Source organism: Scyliorhinus torazame, chromosome 19, assembly GCF_047496885.1.
Source record: "Scyliorhinus torazame isolate Kashiwa2021f chromosome 19, sScyTor2.1, whole genome shotgun sequence".
Lineage (NCBI taxonomy): Eukaryota > Metazoa > Chordata > Chondrichthyes > Carcharhiniformes > Scyliorhinidae > Scyliorhinus > Scyliorhinus torazame.
In genome coordinates, this window is record NC_092725.1 from 115,048,543 (window position 1) to 115,075,465 (window position 26,923).

Below are 26,923 nucleotides of genomic sequence, written 5' to 3' on the forward strand. Positions count from 1 at the left end.
AATAAGATTTGTAAGGCAAGACCTACCCCTCACAAATCCGTGCTGACTATCCCTAATCAAGCAGTGTCTTTCCAGATGCTCGGAAATCCTATCCTTCAGTACCCTTTCCATTACTTTGCCTACCACCGAAGTAAGACTAACTGGCCTGTAATTCCCAGGGTTATCCCTAGTCCCTTTTTTGAACAGGGGCACGACATTCGCCACTCTCCAATCCCCTGGTACCACCCCTGTTGACAGTGAGGACGAAAAGATCATTGCCAACGGCTCTGCAATTTCATCTCTTGCTTCCCATAGAATCCTTGGATATATCCCGTCAGGCCCAGGGGACTTGTCTATCCTCAAGTTTTTCAAAATGCCCAACACATCTTCCTTCCTAACAAGTATTTCCTCGAGCTTATCAATCTGTTTCACACTGTCCTCTCCAACAATATCGCCCCTCTCATTTGTAAATACAGAAGAAAAGTACTCGTTCAAGACCTCTCCTATCTCTTCAGACTCAATACACAATCTCCCGCTACTGTCCTTGATCGGACCTACCCTCGCTCTAGTCATTCTCATATTTCTCACATATGTGTAAAAGGCCTTGGGGTTTTCCTTGATCCTACCCGCCAAAGATTGTTCATGCCCTCTCTTAGCTCTCCTAATCCCTTTCTTCAGTTCCCTCCTGGCTATCTTGTATCCCTCCAATGCCCTGTCTGAACCTTGTTTCCTCAGCCTTACATAAGTCACCTTTTTCCTCTTAACAAGACATTCAACCTCTCTTGTCAACCATGGTGTGACTTTTGATTCCTATCATTTCTATAGTTTTATTATTATCAAATTGAGTCCCCAGCTCATAATTTTGACTTTGATTTGGGTCTAACGTGTGTTCCCGTAGACACGTCATCCCCAGCTTCCCATATTCACCTGGTGCCAGCAAAATTTCACCTCTAAACATTTGTCACCTAATTCAACTGAAAACCTCATCCATTCTTTTCCATCTGCTTCCTTAACTTAAATGAAGGTGTGAAATATTGCTTTCAGCTTTATACTAAAGATTCAATTGGTGGTGAGTTAAAAGACTTGCCTCACATTTAAACATTTGTCACCTTACTCAGCTGAAAACCTTATCCATTCTTTTCCATCTGCTTACCTAACTTCAATGAAGGTGCGAAACATTGCTTTTAGCTGTATACTAAAATTCACTGATTGTGTCTTGAAAGACCTGCCTGCTTGACAAAGGCTATCTGCATTTCACAGCCCTCTCCTGCAGCTGCTGTTAACCTTTCGTGGGATATTTCTCCAGCCCGGATGGGCCGAGTGGCCGGGCGGAAAAAGCAGAGTCCCGCTGGCTCTCCGTTTACCCTTGGTCGCTGCCAGCGGGAACTCTGCGCAAAGGGTCAGGGGGTGGCCTGGGGGGGGGCTCCGTTCTCAGGGGTGGGCCTCCGATGGGGTCTGGCCCGCGATCGAGGCCCACCGATCGGCGGGCCGGCCTCTCCCCCCCGGGCCTACTTTGTTGCATGGCCGGCTCCTGAACCCCCACGCCATGTTGCGTAGGGACCGGCGCGCAGACGAAGTCCCCCGCGCATGCGCAGGTTGGTGCAGCACCCATTTGGCACCGGGATGGGAGGCTGGAGCGGCATGAACCGCTCCAGCGCCGTGCTGGCCCCCTATTGGGGCCAGGATCGGTTGTCCCCGCACCCATTTCGCGCCATCGTGAAACGCGACGGCATTCATGACGGCGCAAACACTTAGTCTTCATTTTGGAGAATCGCGCCCATAGGCTTTACATTAGCAAAATGAACAATGCCGCACCTCAAGAAATCATCTTTCTCCTGCGTTGTTCCCAATTCCAGTTTCTTCTTAATTGTTTGTTCACCACAAGCCCTGGAACTCTGGATACAGCTCACACCAGCACTGCTTTGTCCTGCCGTGGACTCTCCTGCGAAGCTCTCTCCAGCAGATACAATTGTGAGATCTTGGCCTGTTTGTATCTCTGGCCCTCTCTTCTTTCATTACAAAAGGATTCATCTTCAGTTCTTCACATAGTCATGTTGCTTGCTGGCACTACAAAATGGAGGAATCTCTCCTCCGTGATTTCGTGCCCAGAGCATGTGATGTCAGTAACCTACTCTCTGCCGCCGCTTCTGGCAGGAAGGCCCCATCAACTTAAAAAAAATCTGGTCCTGGGACAGCGCGCTGACGTCCCGGGGAGGCGGTCTGTCCCACTGGGCTCCAGGTCTACGCATCGCTACATCCGGCTCACATGTGCAGGATGGCCGGCATTTTTAAAAGCTGGTTGCGGGCGTTGGGCACTTCTTCCCATGATTGGGAATAGCCCAACCGATCGTTCCGCAACCTCCCCAAAGCCAGCCCACGACCCACCCACAGGTCGCGATCCTGAGTTTGAAAATGACTGATATGGAGATCCCTTGCAACTTATTGTTATGATTCCGTATAGCTAACGTGATGCTGGTGGAACTGTATTATTGTAATCGTTTGACTAACATGGGATATTGAAATGAGATATTTAAGCATCTCATCCATAGAAGACAATATAAGCACTTCTGCTTCCTGACTTTGTGCATACAAACTGCATTATATCAAAGCATGCAAAAGCATCGCACAGGCACAATTTGACTGTGAACTGGTTGAAATTGTAAGTTTAGAAGGAACACTGCTGAAGATTTGTATACTGATGTTCATTTGTGGTATTAGAAGCTCACAGACAGAATTAAACATCTCCACTCGCCAGAACCTCTCAGTGCAGGAGCTTGAGACACCGTCTTTAAATGGCGCCCCGATCTCTCGACTCTCCCTCCCCCACTCGACCCCCGGATCCCCAAAGCCCCAGCTCACTTATAAGGGGGTCCTCAGGCCCTCCCCCGCATCCTACCTCACACGGGCAGGGCACCCCTAGGCCCGATCCCCAGCATGGGCACAATGCCAACATGGCACATTCTGGCAGTGCTGCCTGGGCAGTGTCAGGCTGGCACCCAGGTGGCACTGTTAATGTGGCAAAGCCAGGCTGGCAGTATCAAGGTGCCCAGGTGGCATCAGCCGTGCCAGGGTGCCACCCTGTCCGGAGGCCAACCACCCTGGGGCCTCCGATCTCCTGGGAGACCCCCCAAGTGCCATTCCACCTGGTCCCAATTTGCGGGGACCAGTTCTGAACGATGCTTGTTTAAGGTCTCTGAGGCAAATGGGTTAGATCCCAATGAGACTAGCTACTCACTCTAATATGCAGATTTGCAGGGATCCATATCATGACACCTCGCGAGATCCTGTTAGGGAAATCCCAGAAGAAGCCTCTCCCAGCATCTACCGGCGGCCTTGCGCCGCTGTTCGCCTGGATGGGGGAGCGGGGTGGCTGGTAAATCACATCCCAAATCTTTTCCATTCACCTAAGAATCAGTTTGGCCTTGACTGAAAACTTCATCTGAAAGGCAGCACTTCTGACAGTGCAGCATTCCTTCAACCTTGATTAGTTTTTGTGCTCAAGTCTTGGAGTAGGTCTTGAACCCACTACTTTCTGTCTCAGAGATAAGAGTGATACCAACCGAGCCATAGGTGACATCTTGTTTGAACCATCTTGCTGATATTCGGCAGCATGGTAGCACAAGTGGCTAGCACTATGGCTTCACAGCGCCAGGGTCCCAGGTTCGATTCCCTGCTGGGTCACTGTCTGTATAGAGTGTCTGCACGTTCTCCCTGTGTCTGCATGGGTTTCCTCCGGTTTCCTCCCACAGTCCAAAGATGCACAGGTTAGGTGGATTGGTTCTTAATGACCAAACACTGTTAGGAGGAGTTATTGGGTTACAGGGATAGGGTGGAAGTGAGGGCTTAAGTGGGTTGGTGCGGACTCGATGGGCCGAATGGCCTCCTTCTGCACTGTATATTCTATGTTCTATGAATACTTTAATCTTGTCCTACGTAACACAGCACAAATGCTCTTGATCTTTTTCCCTTCTAGAAAAGGCGAGACACCATTATACATCTTCTGTGTCCGGACTCTGTTACCTAATCAAGAAAGACACGGAACCAAATAAATTAAAATAAAGAATCAAAACGCCTGAACTTAAGTCAAGGCTCAATTTGAAACCTGTCCCACATCCTCAATGATTTCTAAATTAATAAACTGATTTTTAGGGGAAAAAGAATCAAAGTTCAAGGTTTTGCATGCGTTCTGAGCCATACTCAAATGAATGCACACAACATAGAATCATAGAATTTACAGTGCAGAAGGAGGCCATTCGTCCCATCGAGTCTGCACCGGCTCTTGGAAAGAGCACCCTACCGAGGCCCACATCACCCAATCCCCATAACCCAGTAACCCCATTCAACCAACCGTAAGGCCAATTTTGGACACTAAGGGCAATTTAACATGGCCAATCCACCTAACCTGCACATCTTTGGACTGTGGGAGGAAACCGGAGCACCCGGAGGAAACCCACGCACACACGGGGAGGATGTGCAGACTCCGCACAGACAGTGACCCAAGCCAGAATCGAACCTGGGACCCTGGAGCTGTGAAGCAATTATGCTAACCACTAACGGTAGAGTTCTTGGCATTGTGGAGGAGCAGAGAGACCTTGGGGTCTATGTTCATACATCTTTGAAAGTTGCCACTCAAGTGGATAGAGCTGTGAAGAAGGCCTATGGTGTGCTCACGTTCATTAACAGAGGGATTGAATTTAAGAGCCGTGAGGTGATGATGCAGCTGTACAAAACTTTGGTAAGGCCACATTTGGAGTACTGTGTACAGTTCTGGTCGCCTCATTTTAGGAAGGATGTGGAAGCTCTGGAAAAGGTGCAAAGAAGATTTACCAGGATGTTGCCTGGAATGGAGAGTAGGTCTTACGAGGAAAGGTTGAGGGTGCTAGGCCTTTTCTCATTAGAGCGGAGAAGGATGAGGGGCGACTTGATAGAGGTTTATAAGATGATCAGGGGAATAGATAGAGTAGACAGTCAGAGACTTTTTCCCCAGGTGGAACACACCATTACAAGGGGACATAAATTTAAGGTGAAAGGTGGAAGATATAGGAGGGATATCAGAGGTAGGTTCTTTACCCAGAGAGTAGTGGGGGCATGGAATGCACTGCCTGTGCAAGTAGTTGAGTCGGAAACATTAGTGACCTTCAAGCAGCTGTTGGATAGGTACATGGATTACGGGAAAATGATATAGTGTAGATTTATTTGTTCTTAAGGGCAGCACGGTAGCATTGTGGATAGCACAATTGCTTCACAGATCCATGGTCCCAGGTTCGATTTCGGCTTGGGTCATTGTCTGTGCGGAGTCTGCACGTCCTCCCCGTGTCTGCGTGGGTTTCCTCCGGGTGCTCCGGTTTCCTCCCACAGTCCAAAGATGTGCAGGTTAGGTGAATTGGCCAATGATAAATTGCCCTTAATGTCCAAAATTGCCCTTGGTGTTGGGTGGAGGTGTTGAGTTTGGGTAGGGTGCTCTTTCCAAGAGCTGGTGCAGACTCAGGGGGCCGAATGGCCTCCTTCTGCACTGTAGATTCAATGATAATCTATGATTAATCTAGGACAAAGGTTCGGCACAACATCGTGGGCCGAAGGGCCTGTTCTGTGCTGTATTTTCTATGTTCTATGTTCTATGCTACCATGCTGCACAGAATGTGACTTCCACATTGAACTCCATTCCTCAATAGATAAGCTTTCACAAGTCAATGAAAGTGTTTTTGTAGGATGAATGTTGATCGATCACAAAGGGTATAATTTTAAACTTAACCCACCCAGCTGGAAACTGATAGGATTAGATCAATTTATACCCAGTTTACACCCAATTTTACTTTCAGTTCAAGTCAGTGAAAAAATAAAGATCAGTCTTGGTATTAAACTGGCAGCTGGTCTGTTTCAGTGAACCAGGAGAATTAGATTAAAATGACACTTTAAGTGGTGTAAAACCGGTACTGCCAGTTTTTTGGATGGTCTCACTATGTTAGTTATGAGTGAGGACCTACCAATTGAACTGGATGCCTGCCCAACAATAGTCCCTGTACAAAGATTGGTGTCTAAAATGAGTGTTTGCGTTAACATGGCCATTCTGCACAGCTACCAATGAAAATTTTTAAAATATATATATTTTGAGAATGCCAGTGCTTTCAAATATTGAAACATTTAGCAGCTGGGGCTACGGTTTTACTCAGGCCCTCGGAATGAAATTTCTAATCAGACACCAGGACAAACATTGCATTCCACAACCACTGATGCGCAATCAATTACACTCAAGACGAAGTGATTTCGTAACTGAAGGCTTTAATCGGCTAGAACCTTTTTTCCAGCAGCTTCGATACAGAAAGTGAAGGCTGCTGGGATGGCACCATCTCTTATATCCCGCCTTCAGGGCGGAGCTACGTAACAACAGCCAATGGTGGACTCCTGTGTCTAACCAATTGTCATCAACCTCTCAGGTACTGCAATACCTGGTACTACCACAACCACCAACCTCAGATCAAATTGTATATCAATCAGAGGCGGACTTACATTTTTAGGGGCCCTGCACCTCCCTTCTCTGCGGGGGTTCCACATCACGCCCTGATCCCTGATGACATGGCAATTCGCCCACAATGACGTTGAGCCCCTCCCTGAATGATGGCTTGACTGCTGCTCACTTCTCAGCTCTTGCACAAGTGGCTGGGCCTCAAATCTTGACCCTCACTTATGCTCCTGGCTGGCTTTCTGGCCATCTGGCCTGGCCTCTGCTCTCTCTTGACCTTGTTGCCAAGTCCATTTGCTGCCCAGCCCAGCCCTCTTACTCTCAGCCCTGCTGCCTGGCAGTCTCTGGTCGAGCCGCCCCACTCCCACCGGCCGCTGCTCCCCAATCCCCAATGCCACCACGCGCTTGGCCTTCTTTGCGTCTCCCGATTGCTGCTGAGCTCCCCTCACACTCGGGTGGCCAAGCCTCAACCCTTGAAAACTGTGTGTGCTCCTGGCTGGCTGTTACTGCTGGCTATCTGGCCTGGTCACCTCTGTTCTTTCTAGTTGGCTGCTCGGATGGCCTCATTCCTGGCCTGGAGGCCGAGTCATTCCGCTGCTCTCCTAGCTGTTGGTCAGCGCCACCTCAATGAAGGCTTCACAGGCTCGCAGATGTTAGATTGTCGACCTCACCTTTACTTCAGGCTGCCTGCCAGGCCGAATGCCAGAAACCTGGCTGCTGCTTTGCACCTTTACACAATGAAAGTTTAGAAACTTCACAATAATTCAGGAGATCCGTGTCTGAACTGCTCTGAGTCGCCACCACCTCACCACATCTGGCAAACAGTTTTCCTGCTCTAAAAGGAAGCCCACCAATCAGAGCCCGATATTCTGTAGTGCCTGCTGAGAGACTCAAGAAATTCGGATGAGCCCATCAGCAAATTTAGAGCTACCAAGGCTTTGATTGGTGTGCCCACCACAACAGTCTCCTCTCTATATGTGGGCCCCCCATTGAACTGGAACCCGCACTGCAGCCCTGTGTGTTTCACTGAAAGTCTGCCTCTGATATATTAACATCTGTCTCTGTCTCCCCCCCCCCCTCCCCCCCTCGCCCCCACTAAACAAAATTCCTCCCAGAAAACTAAGAAGGCCAAAGCACTCTGATATTTCTTCTTGAGTTTGTTATATAAAAAATAAATACATAAAATGACTGAAATACAAAGCAGGTCAGGCAGCTTGGGAAACAAATCAGAACTAAATTTATGGGTAAATTTTCATCCGCTGTGGGAATCACCCCCGACAAGGCGGACAATTTAATGGACCATTGAAAGGTCTGTTGACCTCGGATGAGAATTTCTGGTCTCGGGACAGGCTCAACCAGTAGTCCCTGATTTTATTTTACATCCTTTATCACGACTACCATTATTTAGCCTTGCTAAAAACAGTGGATCCAGTGTGTGAAAATATAGGTAAGAAAATTTCAAAACAATTTATCAAATAGAGGTGTGTGTCAGAGTCAATTTTCCACATGTGTGCACCTTGCTAAACCTAACATAGAAGAGTTGGCTGAAGTGATTGCTCAAACAGATAACTGTCATTGACTGTATAATGTTCATGATTCCATTAGAGATATCTATCGAAGAGCTACATGCAGTTCATTCCCTGAAGAAGAAGTTGTTAAATGCATGAATAGTCAAGTGCAATAACGGTGTGATCATTTTAGAAGTTCTTTTGAGAAGTGGCTGGTGGGGGGGGGGGGGGGGCGCAATAGTGCGGCAGAGGACATATGGAGGAAGAGTGTGAAGACAAATGTGTTTCAATAGAGTTAATAAATGTTATCGTCGATTTTGCATCATCACCCGATGACACGAAAATCACTTGCATTGTGCACATGAAAAAACCTCAAGCCAGCCTAGCAGATGAACATGCTTTCCTGGCCTATTTGCTCACCCAGTTTTGAGTAGGCAAACTGGCTTTTTAACTTTATTTCTGAAGAGGATTTCTCAGTATGGTACAGAGGTTCTGTTCACAGCAGACCCACCAATTAGATTTCTCCCACTTAGCTTTTATACAGAATATGGAAGATCCCAGTTTTGTGCATGAAGTTAATGAATGCCTTTCCAGCTTGTCACTGACATAATGAGTCTCCCGCACTGAGAATAAACCGGCAGACTGAGAATGATAGAATTGTCTAGCACAGAGGTGACCAGTCAGCCCATCATGCCAATGTCAGCTCTCTGAAAGAGCTCTACAATTAATCCTCCGCGTTTCCCATTTTCCTTTTCAAGCATTTTTCCAATTGCCTTTTTAAAGTTATCCATTTTCCATCACTTTTTCCAGGCAGTGCATTCCACATGGTAGCAACTCATTGCATAAAACAATTTCTCCGATTCTTTGGGGAAAGATTAAAATTTGTCTCCTCTGCTTACTGACCCTTCTGCCAGTGGAAGCACTTCAATCAAAACCCTTCTTAATTTTGAACATTCATTCTTTCTTTAGCACTTGTGCTCCCTGAGATTTTTTAAAAGATTGAATTTCCAGGAACCAACAGTACATTCAGCCAGGGGTTCGCAATCAAGGGTCTTCAAGAATGTTTTTTTTTAAGAAGTCCACCAAAGTTCAGGAATGTGTTGGAAGCAGATTCTTCGCATTCTTTCCATGCATCCCCCTCTCTCTCGCGCTCTTTCTCTCTCTCTGTCTAATTAATTTGTTTAAACTTGCTCGATTGCCACAATCATTCAATTCAGCCATTGGCCAGTAACCAAACTTTACTATTCAGGCTTAAGGTGGGTTGCAACTACAACACATCCCTGAACGTCAGTCTGATGTCCAGCACCAGCAACAAGCTTCACATTAATGATAAATATTTATGTTTCATTGTATGACTAATTGTAGACAAAAAACTTATTTTGTGTTACATGGGGTCCATGGAAATCTTTATGAATGGGGTTGGGGTGGATGGGCTTAAGAAGCAAAAAGGTTGCGGATGCTTACATTAAGTTATGTTACACTCTCTCTTCTGCCACCTGCCCGCCTTTGAAAATAAAATTATTTAAATTATTTGTGAGGTTTGCATTCTTCCATTTTTACTTTGACAATGGGTGGAATCATCCCAAAATGTGTCAGAGTGTCAGCTTCAGTCTGAAAATTGACACGCAGCTCTCCATCTGATAGCCGAGTTTTCTCTCCAGATTCTCAGGTACACTGCAAGGAAAGTCTGGGGGTGTGGATTGCGGTGTCACTCTGGTGGGGTGGGGCCTGATAGCAGTGGAGCCCGGAACCCCCCCCCCACAGGTATCGGGGTGACTCCCCTCCCAACAGGTATCCAGGTGACCACCACTCACAGACAGGGGGCACAGCCGCCCTCCGGGCATCAGCCCCCTTCCAGTCACAGGCACCAGACCATGTTTGCCCTCGCAGAGAGTGGGAAACCCTCACCCTCACAGGCACCAGGAAGCAACCCCCCCCCCCCCCCCACTACACATAATTGGGCTCCCCAGAGGGCTGCCCCTAGCACTGCCACCCTGGCACTGGCAGATTGGCATGACCCCTCACCACGGGCGGCTATACTTACCTGTGCATCCCCTGTGTGGTCATCATGGTTGGTTTTCATTTTTTGGAACCAGTCGTAATTCCCGCTGGCGTGACGGCTGGTTGGGTCGGAAAATTCCAGCCAAAATCTTTCGACAATCACCGATATACAGTCCCAGCAGTAAACCCACTACCACTAATCCAACTATTCCCATGGTGAGCTGGCAAATATGCCAGGCTTTATGTGAGGCAGTAACATCTTATGGGCAGCCATGGCTGGTATTAAGTATTTGATCTGTCCTCGCAGTGCAAAGGTAGCTCAAGGCAATTCATTCTCAGGCTTGCCCTGTCTGTCATTTGGGGAATTATCCAGGCTTTGGTTTATACATTCCCCTGATAATATAACCAAAATTGCAAATTTGGCTTCTGAGAAATCATATCCTTCTTGCCTGTGTTGTGTTTGATGATACAGGATATTAGTGTGTTTGTTTCAAAAATCTCTAATCATGTGGTCATGGGTGTAGCAAGCCTCTATCCCGGGGCGAGATTCTCCGACCCCCTGCCAGGTCGGAGAATCGCCGGGGGCTGGTGTGAATCTCCGGCACCGGATATTCGGCGGGGGCAGGAATCGCGCCGCGCCGGTTGGCGGGCCCCCCCCCCCCGCGATTCTCCGGCCCAGATGGGCCGAAGTCCCGCTGCTAAAATGCCTGTCCCGCCGGCGTAGATTAAACCACCTACCTTACCGGCGGGACAAGGCGGCGTGGGTGGGCTCCGGGGTCCTGAGGGGAGTGCGGGGCGATCTGCTTTGAGACTGAACTCTTCCGCCTCCACCATGGCGGAGGCGGAAGAGACTCCCTCCACTGCGCATGCCCGGGAATGCTGTCAGCGGCCGCTAATGCTCCCGCCCATGCGCCGCCCGGAAATGTCATTTCCGTGCCAGCTGGCGGGGCACCAAAGGCCTTTTCCACCAGCTGGCGGGGCGGAAATTAGTCCGGTGCGGGCCTAGCCCCTTAAGGTTGGGGCTCGGCCCCCCATGATGCGGAGCATTCCGCACCTTTGGGGCGGAGCATTCCGCACCTTTGGGGCGGCGCGATGCCCGACTGATTTACGCCGTTTTGGGCACCAGTCGGCGGACATCGCGTCGATACCAGAGAATTTCGCCCCTGGTCTCTGCTAATAATTGCCCTGAGGGAAAATAGTTTTGCTCCCCCTATCTTTTCTTCTGCTTGGGCTTCACACATCAATGAATTTGAGATTAAGGGGCGTCATTCTCCGACCCCACGCCGGGTCGGAGAATGGCCGTTGGCCGCCGTGAATCCCCCCCCCGCCCCCGCCGAAGTCTCCGGTACCGGAGATTGGGCGGGGGCAGGAATTGGGCCGCGCCAGTTGGCGGGACCCCCCGCTCAATTCTCCGGCCCGGATGGGCCGAAGTCCCGCCCAGAAATTGCCTGTCCCGCCGGCGTAAATCAAAGCTGGTATTTACCGGCGGGACCAGGCGGCGTGGGCAGGCTCCGGGGTCCTGGGGGGGGCGCGGGGCGATCTGACCCCGGGGGTGCCCCCGCGGTGGCCTGGCCCGCGATCGGGGCCCACCGATCCGCGGGCGGGTCTGTGCCGTGGGGGCACTCTTTCCCTTCCGCCTCCGCCACGGTCTCCACCATGGCGGAGGCGGAAGTGACTCTCCCCACTGCGCATGTGCGGGAAACTTTCAGCGGCCGCTGACGCTCCCGCGCATGCGCCGGGAAACTGTCAGCGGCCACTGACGCTTCCGCGCATGCGCCGCATTTCCGCGCCAGCTGGCGGGGCAACGAACGCCATTTCCGCCAGCTGGCTGGGCGGAAATCCCTCCGCCACCGGCCTAGCCCCTCAATGTTGGGGCTCGACCCCCAAAGATGCGGAGCATTCCGCACCTTTGGGCCGGCGTGATGCCTGTCTGATTGGCGCCGTTTTTGGCGCCAGTCGGCGGACATCGCGCCGTTGGGGGAGAATTTCGCCCACGAACTCAGCTGCACAAGAAAGTATATCTGTGTTCCCTGAATCATAGTGCCCTCAAATAATGCTTGGCCATATTGTTTTATGAAAAATGGAAAGAAGACCCCTAACTAAGCGAGAACATTAACACTGATCAATTCTCCATAGATTCTGCAGAATGAAAGAACTGGATGAATTAGGAGAATCTTCATTATTCTCAGAGTCTATTTCCAGGAAATTCTTGAAAGAAAAATCTTCAAAGGCAGCAGAGTGGCGCAGTGGTTAGAAATGCAGCGTCACCGCGCCGAGGTCCCAGGTTCAATCCCGGCCCTGGGTAACTATCCGTGTGGAGTTTGCACATTCTCCCCGTGTTTGCATGGGTTTCGCCCCCACAACCCAAAGATGTGCAGGGTAGGTGGATTGACCGCGCTAAATTGCCCCTTAATTGGAAAAATTAATTGGGTACTCTAAATTTATTTAAAAAAAGAAAAGTCTTTAGGAAGTGTTCACACAGATGTCCTTACTCAATGTTACAGCAGGTTCCCTCAACAAAATAAATGGGGATACAACTATTTGAATATCTGAAAAGACATTAAAAAAAAACACATTTAATGACAGAATTCTCCTGTAAAATTACTTACCCCTATTTAATAGTAATCCATTAGTATCCATTTTTAAGTGCAGAAATGTCAACGCAATCAAGGTTTGGAGTTTGGTCCCTCTACTAGGTTCTCCGGTTATTTCATTCCATCTCACATTTCAACTCATCCATGAGACCAACCTCCGACTCCCTCAACTCCATTCTCTCTCCTTCTGGTCATCATACTGGCTAAGATGATAAATAGTTTCCTAGCCTCAAGCAATATCTCTCTTCATTTCTAAATGACCATCAAAACCCCAACCTGAAAAATAGAACCATGGTTGATAATTCTGTCCTAGCTGATCAGCATCCCATCTTCAACTGCCCCGTCCCCGCCAAGGTCTTTGAAAGTAGTTGTCCCAAAAATCTGTAACTCTCTTCACCACAACTCCCTGTTTGAATTTCCACAATTAGATTTCTGACTATCCCACACCAGAACAGCCTTAACTCAATGTCATTCTTGACTCCCAGTGATATACATTATACCTCCTCAAACATTTCACAACCATTGACACGGGGTGAACACATTATTGTACTATATGGTGACATCAATGAATGTCCCAATGCACTTCACAGAAGCTTTATAAAACAAAGTTTGAGACTGAACTAGCTTGTTCAAAGACGTAGGTTTTAAGGAGTGTCTTAAAAGAGGAAATAGATGTGGAGATGTTTAGGAGGAAATTCCAGATCTTAGGGTCTAGGCAACAGAAGGTACAGCCAATAATGGCAGATTGATTAAAATCAGGGATACTTGAGGCCAGCATTCGCGGAGTGCAATTATATTGTAGGGTTGTGGAGATTACAGGGATCCAGAGGGATAAAGCTATAGAGGGACCTGAAAACAAGGTTAAGAATTTCTGCATCAAGTCATCACTTTAACAGGAGCCAATGGCTGTCAATGAGGTCAGGACTTCGTGTGAGTGAAGACAGCAGACTTTCACATTACTTCACGATTAAGGAAAGTGGAATGAAGAAGGCTGGCATTGAGTGCACTTGAATAATCCAGTTCTGGAGTCATAAAGGCATGGATGGTGGTTTCAGCAGCAGAGGAACTGAGGCAGGGGCAGTCATGTGAAGTTAGGAGGTACAAATATGTGGACTTAGTAATGGAACAGACACCTGGGGCGTCATTCTCCGACCCCCCGCCGGGTCGGAGAATCGCCGGGGGCTGGCGTGAATCCCGCCCCCGCCGGTTGCCGAAGTCTCCGGCACCAGATATTCGGCGGGGACGGGAATCGAGCTGCGCCGGTTGGCGGGCCCCGGCGCTGGATTCTCCGGACCGGATGGGCCGATGTCCCGCCGATAAATTGCCTGTCCCGCCGGCGTGGATTAAACCACCTTTTGAACGGCGGGACAAGGCGGCGTGGGCGGGCTCCGGGGTCCTGGGGGGTGCGCGGGGCGATCTGGCCCCAGGGGGTGCCCCCACGGTGGCCTGGCCCACGATCGGGGCCCACCGATCCGCGGGCGGGCCTGTGCCGTGGGGACACTCTTTCCCTTCCGCCTCCGTCACGGTCTCCACCATGGCGGAGGCGGAAGAGACTCCCTCCACTGCGCATGCGTGGGAAACTGTCAGCGGCCGCTGACGCTCCCGCGCATGCGCCGCCCGGCGATGTCATTTCCGCGCCAGCTGGCGGGGCAACAAAGGCCGTTTCCGCCAGCTGGCGGGGCGGAAATTCCTCCGGCTCGGCCTAGCCCCTCAATGTTGGGGCTCGGCCCCCAAAGATGCGGAGCATTCTGCACCTTTGGGGCGGCGCAGTGCCCGTCTGATTGGCGCCGTTTTGGGTGCCAGTCGGCGGACATCGCGCCGTTTCGGGAGAATTTCGCCCCTGGTCAGAAGCTAATTTCAGGGTCAGATATGACCCTAAGATTACCAGTGCAGCTTCAGACAGTTGCTGGGGAGATGAATGGAGAGTTTTCAATGGGGATCGCTTTGGTCTTCTCGATATTTAATTGGAGGAATAAATTTCTGTTCACCCACCACGTGTCAGACAAACAGTCTGCTAATTCAGGAGCAGGGTAGATGAAGACATTAAAACTGGGTGTCATCAGTGTATGTGAAAACTGGTACTGCACGTTTAGTTGACACTGCTGAGGAGCACCATGTAAATGAGTCATGGGGAACAGGAGGAGGATACCAGACTCAATGGTGCAGCAGTGGCAAGAGAAGCCTTCAATTTTTTAATTACAATTGGATATTGGTGTCAACTACCGACCGTGCTCCGCCAGAACTGGGGCGCGGCGCGATAGGTAGATCCCGGGAGAAGTCTCCCGCGGGATTCCCGACAGACATTACGCCTCGTGAGAGCTAACCATTGTGGACAGGATCCAGCCTGGCATGACAAGTGAGTTTAAGAACCCACTTAGCTGTGCTCATGCCGGATCTAATGGCTACCTGACATATATCTGCCTCGCCGAGGAGACACAGCCGGGCACCATTCAGCACTGGTCCTCATAAATGGGGACCAGGTGGAACAGTACCTGGGGGATCTCCCAGGCGATCGGAGGCCCCCAGGTGGTCAACAGGATGGTAGGATGGCAGTCTGGCACTGCTGGACACCTTACCAATGCCACCCTGGTAGTGCCACCCTGGCATCCTGGCACTTTTCTTGGCCTCCGGGAGATCCCCCCCATCTGAGCCACTTGTTATAAACTACTGAATAGCTATGGAAATGATATGAGCAAGTCATTGACTTATGCTTATATCAAATGTGTTTATCATGTCCTGACAGTAAATTATGGATTGCACACTCTTTTGCCAGTCTGTCAGCTTGTCCATGTGCAGTTTGCTTGACAAATTGCACAAGTGAACGAGTTTCATAAGAAATTATGTCGCACATGCCTTCAAAAATGCATTTGTAATCGTACTTTGAAGAAGATAAATGAAAGGACCAGATAGAATATTGACAGTGAGCTATCTGCCCTTGTACAGTTTTTACCCTTGATTTATTTTCTTTTAAAAATTGTGCTCCAGACCCGGTGCTCCAGTATTAGCGCCCTGCTCAGAACAAAAAAGTCGATGCGTGAGTATACCTTAAGGACATGTGAAAAAAAGGAAAACTCCTTTGTCCTCAGCCGTGCAAACCTCCATGGGTCTACTCCCCCCATCTGTTCCATAAAACCCTTCAATTCCTTTGCCGCAGCCGACCTCCTCCCTGTCCTGGATTTTGACCAGTCCAATTCCGGATTAATGACTGTGTTGAAGTCCCCTCCCATGATCAGGTTATGTGACTCTAAGTCTGGGATCTTACCTAACAGCCGCCTCATAAATTCCACGCCGTCCCAATTCGGAGCATATATGTTCACAAGTACCACTCGCACCCTCTCCTGCTTCCCACTCACCATAATGTACCTATCCCCCTTGTCTGACACGATTCTCCCTGCCTCGAATGCCACTTGTTTGCTGATCAGGATCGCTACACCCCTGGTCTCCGAGTCCAGTCCTGAGTGGAACACTTGGCTAACTCACCCCTTTCTCAATCTCGTCTGGTCTGTAACCTTTAGGTGTGTCTCTCTAGCATTGCCATGTCCGCCTTCAGTTCCCTCAAATGTGCGAACACGCGAGCCCTCTTGACCGGCCCATTCAGGCCTCTCACGTTCCATGTGATCAGCCAGGACGGGGGCTTCGAACCCCCCCCACCCCCCCCTGTCGACTAGCCATCACCCTTTTTAGGCCAGCCTCGAGCTCGCGCCCTCCGCTTCCTCGAGTCCCCACTCAGGCTGTCGCCGTTCCCGACCTCCCATTTGTCCCCGAGTAACAGTTCCTCCCCTGTCAGCAAAGTAGTTCCCCCCCCTCCCCCCCTAGCAACAACACTAAAAACCCAATCCCCCAAGTCAAGCTCCAGCTTAACACCTGTCCACCCCCCACTGCGCTTCCGAGAGTCCGCTGACCCATGCTGACTCATAGCTCCCGCCCCTGGCGCCAAGCATTCTGACTCCCTATTGTACTCTCCTCTCTGCCCCCCACATGAATAAGCATTTTTAAAGCATCACATTCCCCAGTAAACAAACAACAGAAAAAAAGGTGAAGAAACAATCACTTTAGAAAAATAGTCATCCAAAAAGCAGAACTAAATTCAAAGCCCATCCCCCCCTCTAACAAGGCCCCTGCAAGACAGATCAACCTTTAACCATCCACACAGCCCATTATTTCACATAGAGCTACTTAAATCTTTACAATCCAGCACCACAAATCGCTGCCACAGTACTTCTCCAAGCCTTAAGTGTCTTTTAATTCGCCTCCAGCATAGTTTCTTTAATAAAAGGTCCATACTTCGTCTGGCGTTTCAAAGTAGAAGTCCCGTTCCTCATGTGTGACCCACAGGTGGGCTGGGTACAGCATCCCGAACTTCTCTCCCTTTTTAAAGAGGGTCATTTTTGCCCGATTGAATCTTGGCCAAATCGGCTCCCAGGTCCTGATAAATGCGCAACTCACAGTTCTCCCAATTGCTGCTCCGTTCTTTCTTGGCCCACCGAAAAACGTGTTCCTTGTCCATGAAACGGTGAAAACGTACCACCCCGGCCCTCGGCGGCTCGTTCGTTTTGGGCTTCCTTGCGAGGGCTCTGTGCGCTCTGTCCAATTCCAGGGACCGAGGGAACGCCCCAGCAACTTCTCCAACATGTCCGTCACATAGGCCCTCGCATCCGATCCTTCACTGCCTTCAGGGAGGCCAACAATTCTGGGATTTTGCCTCCTGGACCTATTTTCCAGATCCTCCAGCATTCTTTTCTGGTGGTCGTTCATCATCCCCACCTTGCTTTCCAGCATGGTTATATTATTCTCGTGCTCGGCCAACTTTTGTTCGACCTGCTGGATCGCTCTCCCATGGATTTCCTGATTCTGAACCACTTGATCAATCGAAGCCTTAATCGGGTCCAGCGTGTCCTTCTTCAGCTTGGTGAAGCAATCCTCAAAAAACTTCACCAGCTGCTCCGTCGACCACTGTGCCGTCTCCCCGCGGCCCTTGCCCTCCGCCATGCTGTCCGTGTTACCAGCTCTGCTTGCGTCTCCCTTATAGGACTTTGTCGTCTCACACGGCCACTTCTGGTCCAATTCTCCATACACCGGAGGGGCATTTCTCCTTACTGTCTCACTCTTCACTGCTTCATCCCATAAAATCCGGAAAAAAAACAGAGGAAAAAGGTCCAAACGTCCGTTACAGACGGGAGCTATCAAATGTGCGACCTACCCCTCCATGGCCGCCACCGGAAGTCCCCCACGTTCAGTAAGACTTAGACAACAGTCGGGTTTGGGCTGATAGGTTGCAGGTTGCAAGTAACATTTATGTCAGGTAAGTGCCTGGCAATGGCCATCTCCAAAAATAGAGGGAGTCCATCCCCTCCCCTTAACATTCAATGGCATTAGCTTCAATAAACCCCCTGACAAAAACATCCCAGAGGGGGCGTCACCATTGATCAGAATCTTAACAGGACCAGCCACAAACATACTGTGGTCACAACAACAGGTCAGAGGCTGGTATCCTGTGGTGGCCGTCTCACCTTCTGACTCCCCAGTTCCTATCCCCATCTGCAAGGCACAGATCAGGAGTATGATGGAGCACTCTCCTGTTTGATTGCAACTCCAACAGTATTCAACTTGACTTTTTCAACAGCAGCTACCAAAGCTGTGATGTCTCCCATCTAGATGAACAAGGGCATCAGATACATGGGCACATGATCGACTTCCTGTTCCCCTCCAAGTCACACAACCCTGACTTGGAAATGTATCGCTGCAACAATGCAAGAAGGCGGCTCGTCACCATCGTCTCAAGAGTAATTGGAGGTGGCCAATAAATACTGGCCTTGTCAGTGATGTCCATGTTTGGTGACCGAATAAATAGAAAAAGCTCTGAAAGAGTTTGCTAAATAAATCTGATTGAATGCTAAACTTCTCCGACAAGGGAACTTGGCTGAATGATCCTGAAGAAACAAATGCTTATCTTTTTGCATCCCCGAAGTTTACATTTCTTGAAATTGACTGCTGAATGTTTAAACTAAATATAAACTATTTTGGAAGTAGTAGGTACTCATGGAGTATGGTTTAAGCAGGGAGCAGGTCAGCTTATTTTCAATAGTTTATCTGTCGTATTTGCCTTGATTTTGGTTTCATGTCCTCTGCAGGATATTTATTGCTGAAATATTTTATTCTGCTTTATGGCATTTTGTGCAAATAAAGAACAAAGAACATTACAGCACAGGAACAGGCCCTTTGCCCACCAAGCCCGTGCCGAACCAGTTTCCTTATCTAGACCTATTACTTATTGCCCAAACAATCTGTATCCCTCCATTCCCCGCTTGCTCATATGTTTTAAACGTTGCTATCATGCCTGCCTCCGCCACCTTCACTGGCAACGTGTTCCAGGCACCAACCACCCTCTGTGTGAAAAACTTTCCCTGCACATCTCCCCTAAACCTTCCCCTCTTACCTTGAACCTGTGCCCCCTTGTAATTGAGTTGTCCATTCTGGGGAAAAAGCTTCTGACTATTCACCCTGTCAGTACCTCTCGTAGCTTTGTCGACCTCAATCAGCTCTCCCCTCAGCCTCTGTCTTTTCCACAATAACAATCCGAGTTTATTCAAACTCTCCTCACAGCTAACACCCTCCAGACCAGGCAACATCCTGGTCAACCTTCTTTGCACTCTCTCCAAAGCATCCACATACTTCTGGTAGTGTGACCAGAACTGCACACAATATTCCAAATGTGGCCGAACTTAAGTTTTATATAACTGTAACATGACCTGCCAAATCTTGTACTCAATGCCCCGGCCAATGAAGGCAAGCATGTGTATGCCTTCTTGACCACCTTATCCACCTGCATTGCCATTTTTATGGAACTGTGGACCTGAACACCCAGATCCCTCCGTATGTCAATGCTCCTGAGCGTTCTGCCATTTACTGTATAATTTGCACCTGAATTTGATCTTTCAAAATGCATCACTTCGCATTTATCGCTAAATCGCTGGCTTTGAAAGCAGACCAAGGCAGGCCAGCAGCACGGTTCGATTCCCGTAACAGCCTCCCCGAACAGGCGCCGGAATGTGGTGACTAGGGGCTTTTCACAGTAACTTCATTTGAAGCCTACTTGTGACAATAAGCGATTTTCATTTCATTTCATTTCATTTTCATTTTCATTTATCAGGATTGAACTCCATCTGCCAATTTTCTGCTCAACTCTCCAATCTATCTATATTCTGCGGTATTCTCTGACAGTTCCCTTTACTATCTGCAGCTCCACCTATCTTAGTGTCAACGGCAAACTTGCTAATCAGACCATCTACATTTAGCTCCAGATCATTTGTATATATTACAAACAACAGTGATCCCAGCACTGATCCTTGTGGAACACCACAAGTTACAGATCTCCATTCTGAAAAACTCCCTTCCACTGTTACTCTCTGTCTCCTGTTGCCAAGCCAGTTCTTTATCCGTCCAGCTGACACACCACAAATCCCATATGACTTTACCTTCTGTACCAGTCTGTCATGGAGTACCTCATCAAGTGCCCTGTTAAAGTCCATGTAGACGACATCCACAGCCTTTCCCTCATCAGTTATTTTTTTCACCTGCTCAAAAAACTCTACCAAGTTGGTGAGACATGATCGTCCCCGCACAACACCATGTTGCCTATCACTAACAAGTCCATTCCATTTGCTTCCAAATGTGAATTAATCCTGTACCTCAGTATCTTCTCCAATAGCTTCCCACCACTGACATTAGGCTCACTGGCCTCTAATTACCTGGATTATCCCTGATTCCCTTTCTAAACAAAAGGATGACATTGGCTATTCTCTAGTCCTCTGGAAACTGAGGCGCGATTCTCCTGAATCCGCGTGATGGCCCGACTCAGGCATAAAAAACGGCGCAAACCACTCCGGCGTCGGGCCGACCGGAAGTTGCGGAATTCTCCGCACTTCCGGGGCTAGGCTGGTAGCGGAGGGGTCGGCGCCGAACCAGCCGGCACCAAAGGGACTGCGTGAGTTAGCGCGTATGCAGAACCGCCGGCGTGGTTCAGCACATGCGCAGACTGGCCGGCGTATTCTGGCGCATGAGCAGGGGGGTCTTCTCCGCGCCGGCCATGGCGGAGCCCTACAGGGGCAGCCGCGGAAGGAAGGAGTGCCCCCACGGCACAGGCCCGCCCGCAGATCGGTGGGCCCCGATCGCGGGCCAGGCCACCGTGCCCCCCCCCCCCCCCCCCCCCCCCCGGGGTCGGATCCCCCTGCGCCCCTTCGAGGACCGCACCAGCCAACTTACCTGCCAGGTCCCGCTGTGTGGCACCAGGTCCCATCCACGCCGGCGGGACTGGCCAGAAACCAACAGCCGCTCGGCCCATCGGGGCCCGGAGAATTGTCGGGGGCGGGCCGCTGCCAACAGCCCCCGACCGGCGCGACGTGATCCCCACACCTGCCCAAAAACCGGCGCCGCAGAATACGGCAGCCGGCGTCGGAGCGGGATTCACACTGCCCCCCCCCGGCACCTTTGGGGCGGCGCGATGCTTGTCTGATTTGCGCCGTTTTGGGCGGCAGTCGGCGGACATCGCACCGTTTCCGGAGAATTTTGCCCGTGGTGTCAATGTATAGGAACGGCAGGTCATTTGCAGGGTGGGGTGGGGCGGTGGAGGAGGGAGGAGGGGGGGGGGGGGGGGGAGAGAGAACAGCATTGCATATAACATTTTCAATTATTTGCAGCTATGTTTAGAAATCTCCACTTTGCTCCCCTCAGTGCAGCTCACTGGTGAGCCATCACTTTGGGACTGCTCAGTGTATGTTAAGTGCTGGTGCTGTCACGGAATGTCACCGTGGTCAACTTGAGATGGAGGCTGGTCTCAGGCTTTCAGCTCTGTAAATAATTATTGCCAGCCAAGCACTGTTATATATTTGATAGGCCACAGCTTCCATCCCCCCTCCCCCGAGCCCCCACCCTCACCATCTTTCATTTTATCCCTTTAATGTGAGGATTCCCCATTATCTTTTGTACTTGCCTTAATTTTGGTTCTCCATCCTCTGCAGGATATTAATTTTATTGCTGAAAGGTTTTCCCCCTGCTTTATGGTTGTTTGTGCAAATATTAGCATTCTCTTCAATTTCCCCAATTAGCATTCTCCCAATTTCAAACGATCGTTTTAAACGTGTCTAGCTCATCTCAGTAGAAATTGTGGAGCTCGCTGTACATTGAACCCTGAGTGTTTGGCTCATAAAAGGGACTAATATTGTAGAATACACATTTGTAGGCAGCAGGTTTATACCTTCCAAGTAGTTTCTTTCTCTTACTTAATCCCTTAGTTTTCAGCTTCCTCCCTTCATCTACTGCTTCTCTCAGTCCTCAATTTGAAAGATATTTGAGGCAAATTTCCCTCAGGTTATGGAATTATTTTATTCTCCATTTCACTTTCTGCCCTAGGGTGAAATTTTCCATTCATAGTAAGTCCAGTGGTGCGTGCTATTCCTACTGGGAGTGTGGGATGACTCAGCATGCGCAATCTTCCACTGGTCAGCTCATTAATTATGCACCTGTGAGGATCTCAGCATATCTCGTGGTGGGTTGGGCAGGATGTCATCTAACCTGCTATTACCTCATGGGTCAAAGGCCCTAGTGCCATTTTTAGAGTGTTCCTGTTCAGACATTCACTCAATGCAGACTGGAAGCTCTACATGACTCCTCCAGAGTTGTTGGGGCCACAGAGCATGCTGGCAAAACTCACAGATGTAAGCCACCAGATCCTGGGACATATGAAGGTTCCTCTGGCAAAGGCTCTTGCTCATGTCCAGATAAGAGCACCTCCAGCAATACACCATTGTCTGTCCAATGCTCACCGTTGTAGTGGTCCATGTCCGCCAGTATCTTAACTTCCTAGAGACCTTCTGCACCTTGCTGCTCATGCCCTTGCTTCTCGTGGCCCTTTGTCAATCAGTGGCGGGCCCTCCTTCTCCTTGTCTGGATCAATATCCCTACCAAAGCAGGGTTAGCCGCAGCCTGCAAAATCAACGGCTCACATTGGTTGTGTGAACAGATTGAAGCGACACATTTAGTCCTTTACCTTTAGACCCCTGCACAATATGACGGAGCCACACAGCTGGTGCGGAAGAAGATAGGCCCCTCCCGGATCGCACGGGCCCGCCAAACGGTAGCCCCTGATCGCGGGCCTGGCCGTTGTGGAGGCCCCCCTGGAGTCTGACCTCCCCCGCCCCCCCCCCCCCCCCCCCCCCACCAGGTGGGCCAGCGCGGCCACGAGTCCGAGCTCCCGCCGGGTGGAACCATACGGCGGAACTCGGCGGGAACTCAGCCGGTCGATCGCGGAGAATCTGGGGGCCTCTTTCAACGGCCTTTGACCGGCGCCGCGCGGCGCGGGGGCTCGGAGAATCCCGGCCAGTGTGTCACCTTTGAAACTCAGACCATCATCTTCTGCCGTCTCACTGTCACCCATCAATTCCTTCCCTCCCCCATCTCCATCATCCTTGACCCACCCAATATCAGTATTCTTCACCCCTCTGTCACCCGTCAACCTCCCCCATTACCCTGAACCCTGTTCCCATCCACCCTCACATGCTTTCCCTCCACTCAGACTCTCACCAATTACCATCCCCATGTCTATTCTGACCCTGCCTTCTCCAGTTGGCTGAGCCACCTGTCTAGTTCCACCCCGTAACCACCCCCCCCCCCAGTTCCCACCAATGAGAACAACACCTACCAGACCTACAGCGTGGACCTACCACCCTCCACTGCCACCTTCCCCAGACTTCTCCCCAACCTCCCCTGACATTCTTTCCACCTCCCCTCTTCCACCACCACCTTTCCCTATCCAACCTTCACTCCATCTATCCATCCTACTCCTACCCCACTTCCAGCTTTCACCTGCCTCCTGTTTCCAGCCTTGTCGCAGCTTTCACTGCCAGCACTAAAGGTCTTCAAAGAGAAAGCAAAATTGTGGAAGCGATGAAGCTCAACAGGCGCACGCCACTTACATGCAGCCATAAAACTGAATGTATTAAATTCTGGCAAAAGAATATCTTAATTTGGAGGACGAACGTAATTCTAGCAAGGTGGCCATTTTAATTTGTATACGTGAGATATTAATGAATGTGAATGCGGTTCCTGGCATTGCTCCTGGTTTATCCCACAATTGGGAAACGCCATCTCCCCTCACGATTCCCGGCACAGCCGGGAATGGAAAATTCTGGCCGAATGTCAGTCGCGGACCAGGTGGTAGCACCTTGCGTCTGAATCAAAAGGTTTGGGGTTCAGGTCCCAGAGCTTTAGCACAAAATCAAGTGCAGTACTGAGGGAGCGCTGCACTGTCAGAGGTGCTGTCTTGCTGCTGACATGTTAAACTTAAGCACAATCTGCCTGCTAGGGTGGATGCAAAAGATCTCATGGCGCAATTTCGAAGAAGAGCAGGGGAGTTGTCCCTGGTGTCCAGGGTAATATTTGTCCTTCAATTAAATCACAAAATACAGATTATTTGCTCATTATCACAATGCTGTTTGTGGGAGATTGCTGAGTGCAAATTAGCTGTCGCTTTTCCCTCGTTACCACAGTGACTACTCTTCAAAAGTACTTCACTGGCTGTAAAGCACTGCAGGATGTCAGCAGGTCATGGAAAGTGTTATATAAATACAAGTCCTTTTTATTTCAATGAATCAAAATTCCTCTGAGACATTTATTTATCAATTCAACTTTTCCAGGGTTTCCAATTTTGACTTTAAGCTCCAAGTTATTTGTGTTTATGTTTACACCACACTTGAGTTTTGTCCATTGAATAAATCCAGACATTAAAAAGAGCATTATTAACTGAAAATGTCTTTTTAATCAGAAGATCTCTAATTAGCATTCTTATACCCGAGCCTTACATCAAAGTTCTATTGCATATTGTAATTTAAGATACTTCAAATACCGTGGCAACCCAGTTGATTACTTGATAGAAGCAGCTCCTGCTGATCAAATTTAATGATCGTTACTGGTCAGAGGTCATTTGGTTGCTGATTTAAAAACATTTCCATTACTTCCTTGTTATTTTATTAAAATGTTTAACTTTCAAGCTGCCATCAGGTTCTAGAAGCTCTACTTCCCTGTATATTATTGTCCGTGGGTTTCCTCCGGGTGCTCCGGTTTCCTCCCACCTCCAAAGATGTGCAGGTTAGGTGGATTGGCCAAGCTAAATTGCCCTTAGTGTCCAAAATTGCCCTTAGTGTTGGGTGGGGTTACTGGGTTATGGGGATAGGGTGAAAGTGTGGACCTTGGGTAGGGTGCTCGTTCCAAGAGCCGGTGCAGACTCGATGGGCCAAATGGCCTCCTTCTGCACTGTAAATTCTATGATTCGATGATCATAATAATGCTATTCAAAAATTAGGAGCTGGAATCTCCGCATGGGTGACTGTTCTCCCGTCAGAACTGAATCACTTCTGGTTTGCGCTGGCACGAGGAGTGGCGCCCAGAAGCTCAAACTCTTCTGGGATTCTCAGGTCACCAGGCGAACGTGGCCGGAGAATCCCGCCCCATATCACAAGGCTTTAAAACCCCTTAGATCCTTTGATCTGCAAGGCTTCTATTCACTTGCAAAGAGAAAAAGCTTTTTCCGAGGTCAATGGATTTTTCCATTGTCGGTATTCTTGCTGTGGCTGGGGCAGGAGAATCCAGCCCATGGTTTTGGCTTTCTATGAAGTAACAGTTGCTGCTTTGTACACCTCTGTCTGAGGCAGCAGGTGTAAGGGACAAGTGAGTGTGAAAGCAATGAGTTTTCACTGTTCCTCCTGGACTGCTCTTTAGCTTTCAGGCAGGGGTGAGTGATGGTGGGTGTGTCTCTGATATAGGGGTCTCTGATATGGGGGATGAGCAGGTCTCTGATATGGGAGCCCCTGATATAGGGTCTGATGGGGGTCTATGATAGGGGGTCTATGATAGGGGGGGTCTGATGGGGGTTCAGGTGTGAGACTTTCCTGAAGAAAGTCCAGAGTGATTCTCCTACCTGAAGGGGGCTAGCAGGGCCCCGGAACAGTCCTCGCAGCTCCGGCTGCCGATATGAGGCCCTGCACTTCCGGTCGGGGGTCCACGCATGCACACGGCGGCCCACGCGACATGGCGCACCATCACCAAGAACCCTCCGAGATTGTGGCCGCCCGCGGATAGTGCCGCCCGATCGATAGCCTGGCCGTCTGTGAGCCCCCCCCCCCACCCCCCCGGTGAAGGATCCCCCCCACCACGCACCAGGGCGGCCGCAGACTGAGTCCGCAGCCGTCATGCCGAGTTCCCGACGGGTGAGACTAAGAGAGACCCACGCCGTTGGGAACTCAGCCAGTTACTCTTGGAGAATCGCTGAGGGGGCCTCTGTCAACGGCCCCCTACCCGCGCCGCGTAGAACGCGCATGCGCGATTCGCGCCGCTTCTCCGGGGACTGGAGAATTGGGGGAGCGGCATTGTGCCGGATTCCAGCGTCAACGCCCATTCTCCACCCCTGCGCTGATTGCCATTTTGCCACACATACTCTTAATTTCGGTGCCAACACATACACTTAATTGTTGGAAGTGTAATTGAGGGTCTGCCATTTAATTGAAAAATTAATTCTCAGTCCTCATCCATGCCAACACCTTACTGGGTGAGATCGTTCTGTGGTTTGTTGTGGGGATAATTACTGGAAATGTCATGCTAAAAGTTCTTTGTTCTCTTCACCAGCATTCTGTGAAGATGGCTGCAGGAATGGAGGCACCTGTATTGCTCCCAAAGTCTGTGCATGTCCACAAGGATTCACAGGACAACTGTGTGAAACAGGTAAGCAGAGGATCTGCTTTTCACAAGGACATGATAAGTATCGTTACACAAGTGCATTTTACTCTAGCTCTGCAAGGGATTAAATAGTGGTTGCACTGGTGCATATGTCTAGTCCCTCCAGGTTAGTAATCCTGCATCGAAACATGGCTTATAGATTTGATGTTACACCTTACAGTTCAGTTTATGATGGGAAGTTGCACCGCAATACCAACACAACAATCAGGATGGTTTAGCCTGAAGATTTACGGGAGGGATTTTAGTGCCAAAAATTACTTGAAACAGGGCTAATCTGTCAATCACCTCATTACTATGATATCCATTGATTTAACCAGCCACTGAAATGTACTTGCGACTGACTGGTAATAGAGTACTGCCAGAGTACAGCCTGATTATACTGCCAGCTCTGAGACAAACTGAATGTGATTCCTCCGAAATTTATACCGAGCTTTGGCTATGCTGGTACTGCAGGAGTTATTAAACGACCTGCCTGCTCTATCCACTGACAGCTTCCCCCAGGCTGCATTTGGTTAGAGATTCTCCTCGTGTAGCATGACACGGATTTGGATTTCTGCAGCTCAGATCTACATTGGGGTCAACAGGTTAGAGGCTTT

General features: G+C 49.7%; 1 protein-coding gene across 1 annotated transcript in view; it reads left to right on the forward strand.

Moving 5' to 3' along the window:
- The window catches only part of LOC140396438 (protein kinase C-binding protein NELL2-like), a 369,190-nt gene that overhangs the window by 248,379 nt on the left and 93,888 nt on the right, over positions 1–26,923 (forward strand). Inside the window, exon 15 of the mRNA XM_072485066.1 lies at positions 26,217–26,312. Within this exon, the coding sequence (XP_072341167.1) occupies positions 26,217–26,312 (96 nt within the window). The remainder of the gene's footprint in view (positions 1–26,216; positions 26,313–26,923) is intronic.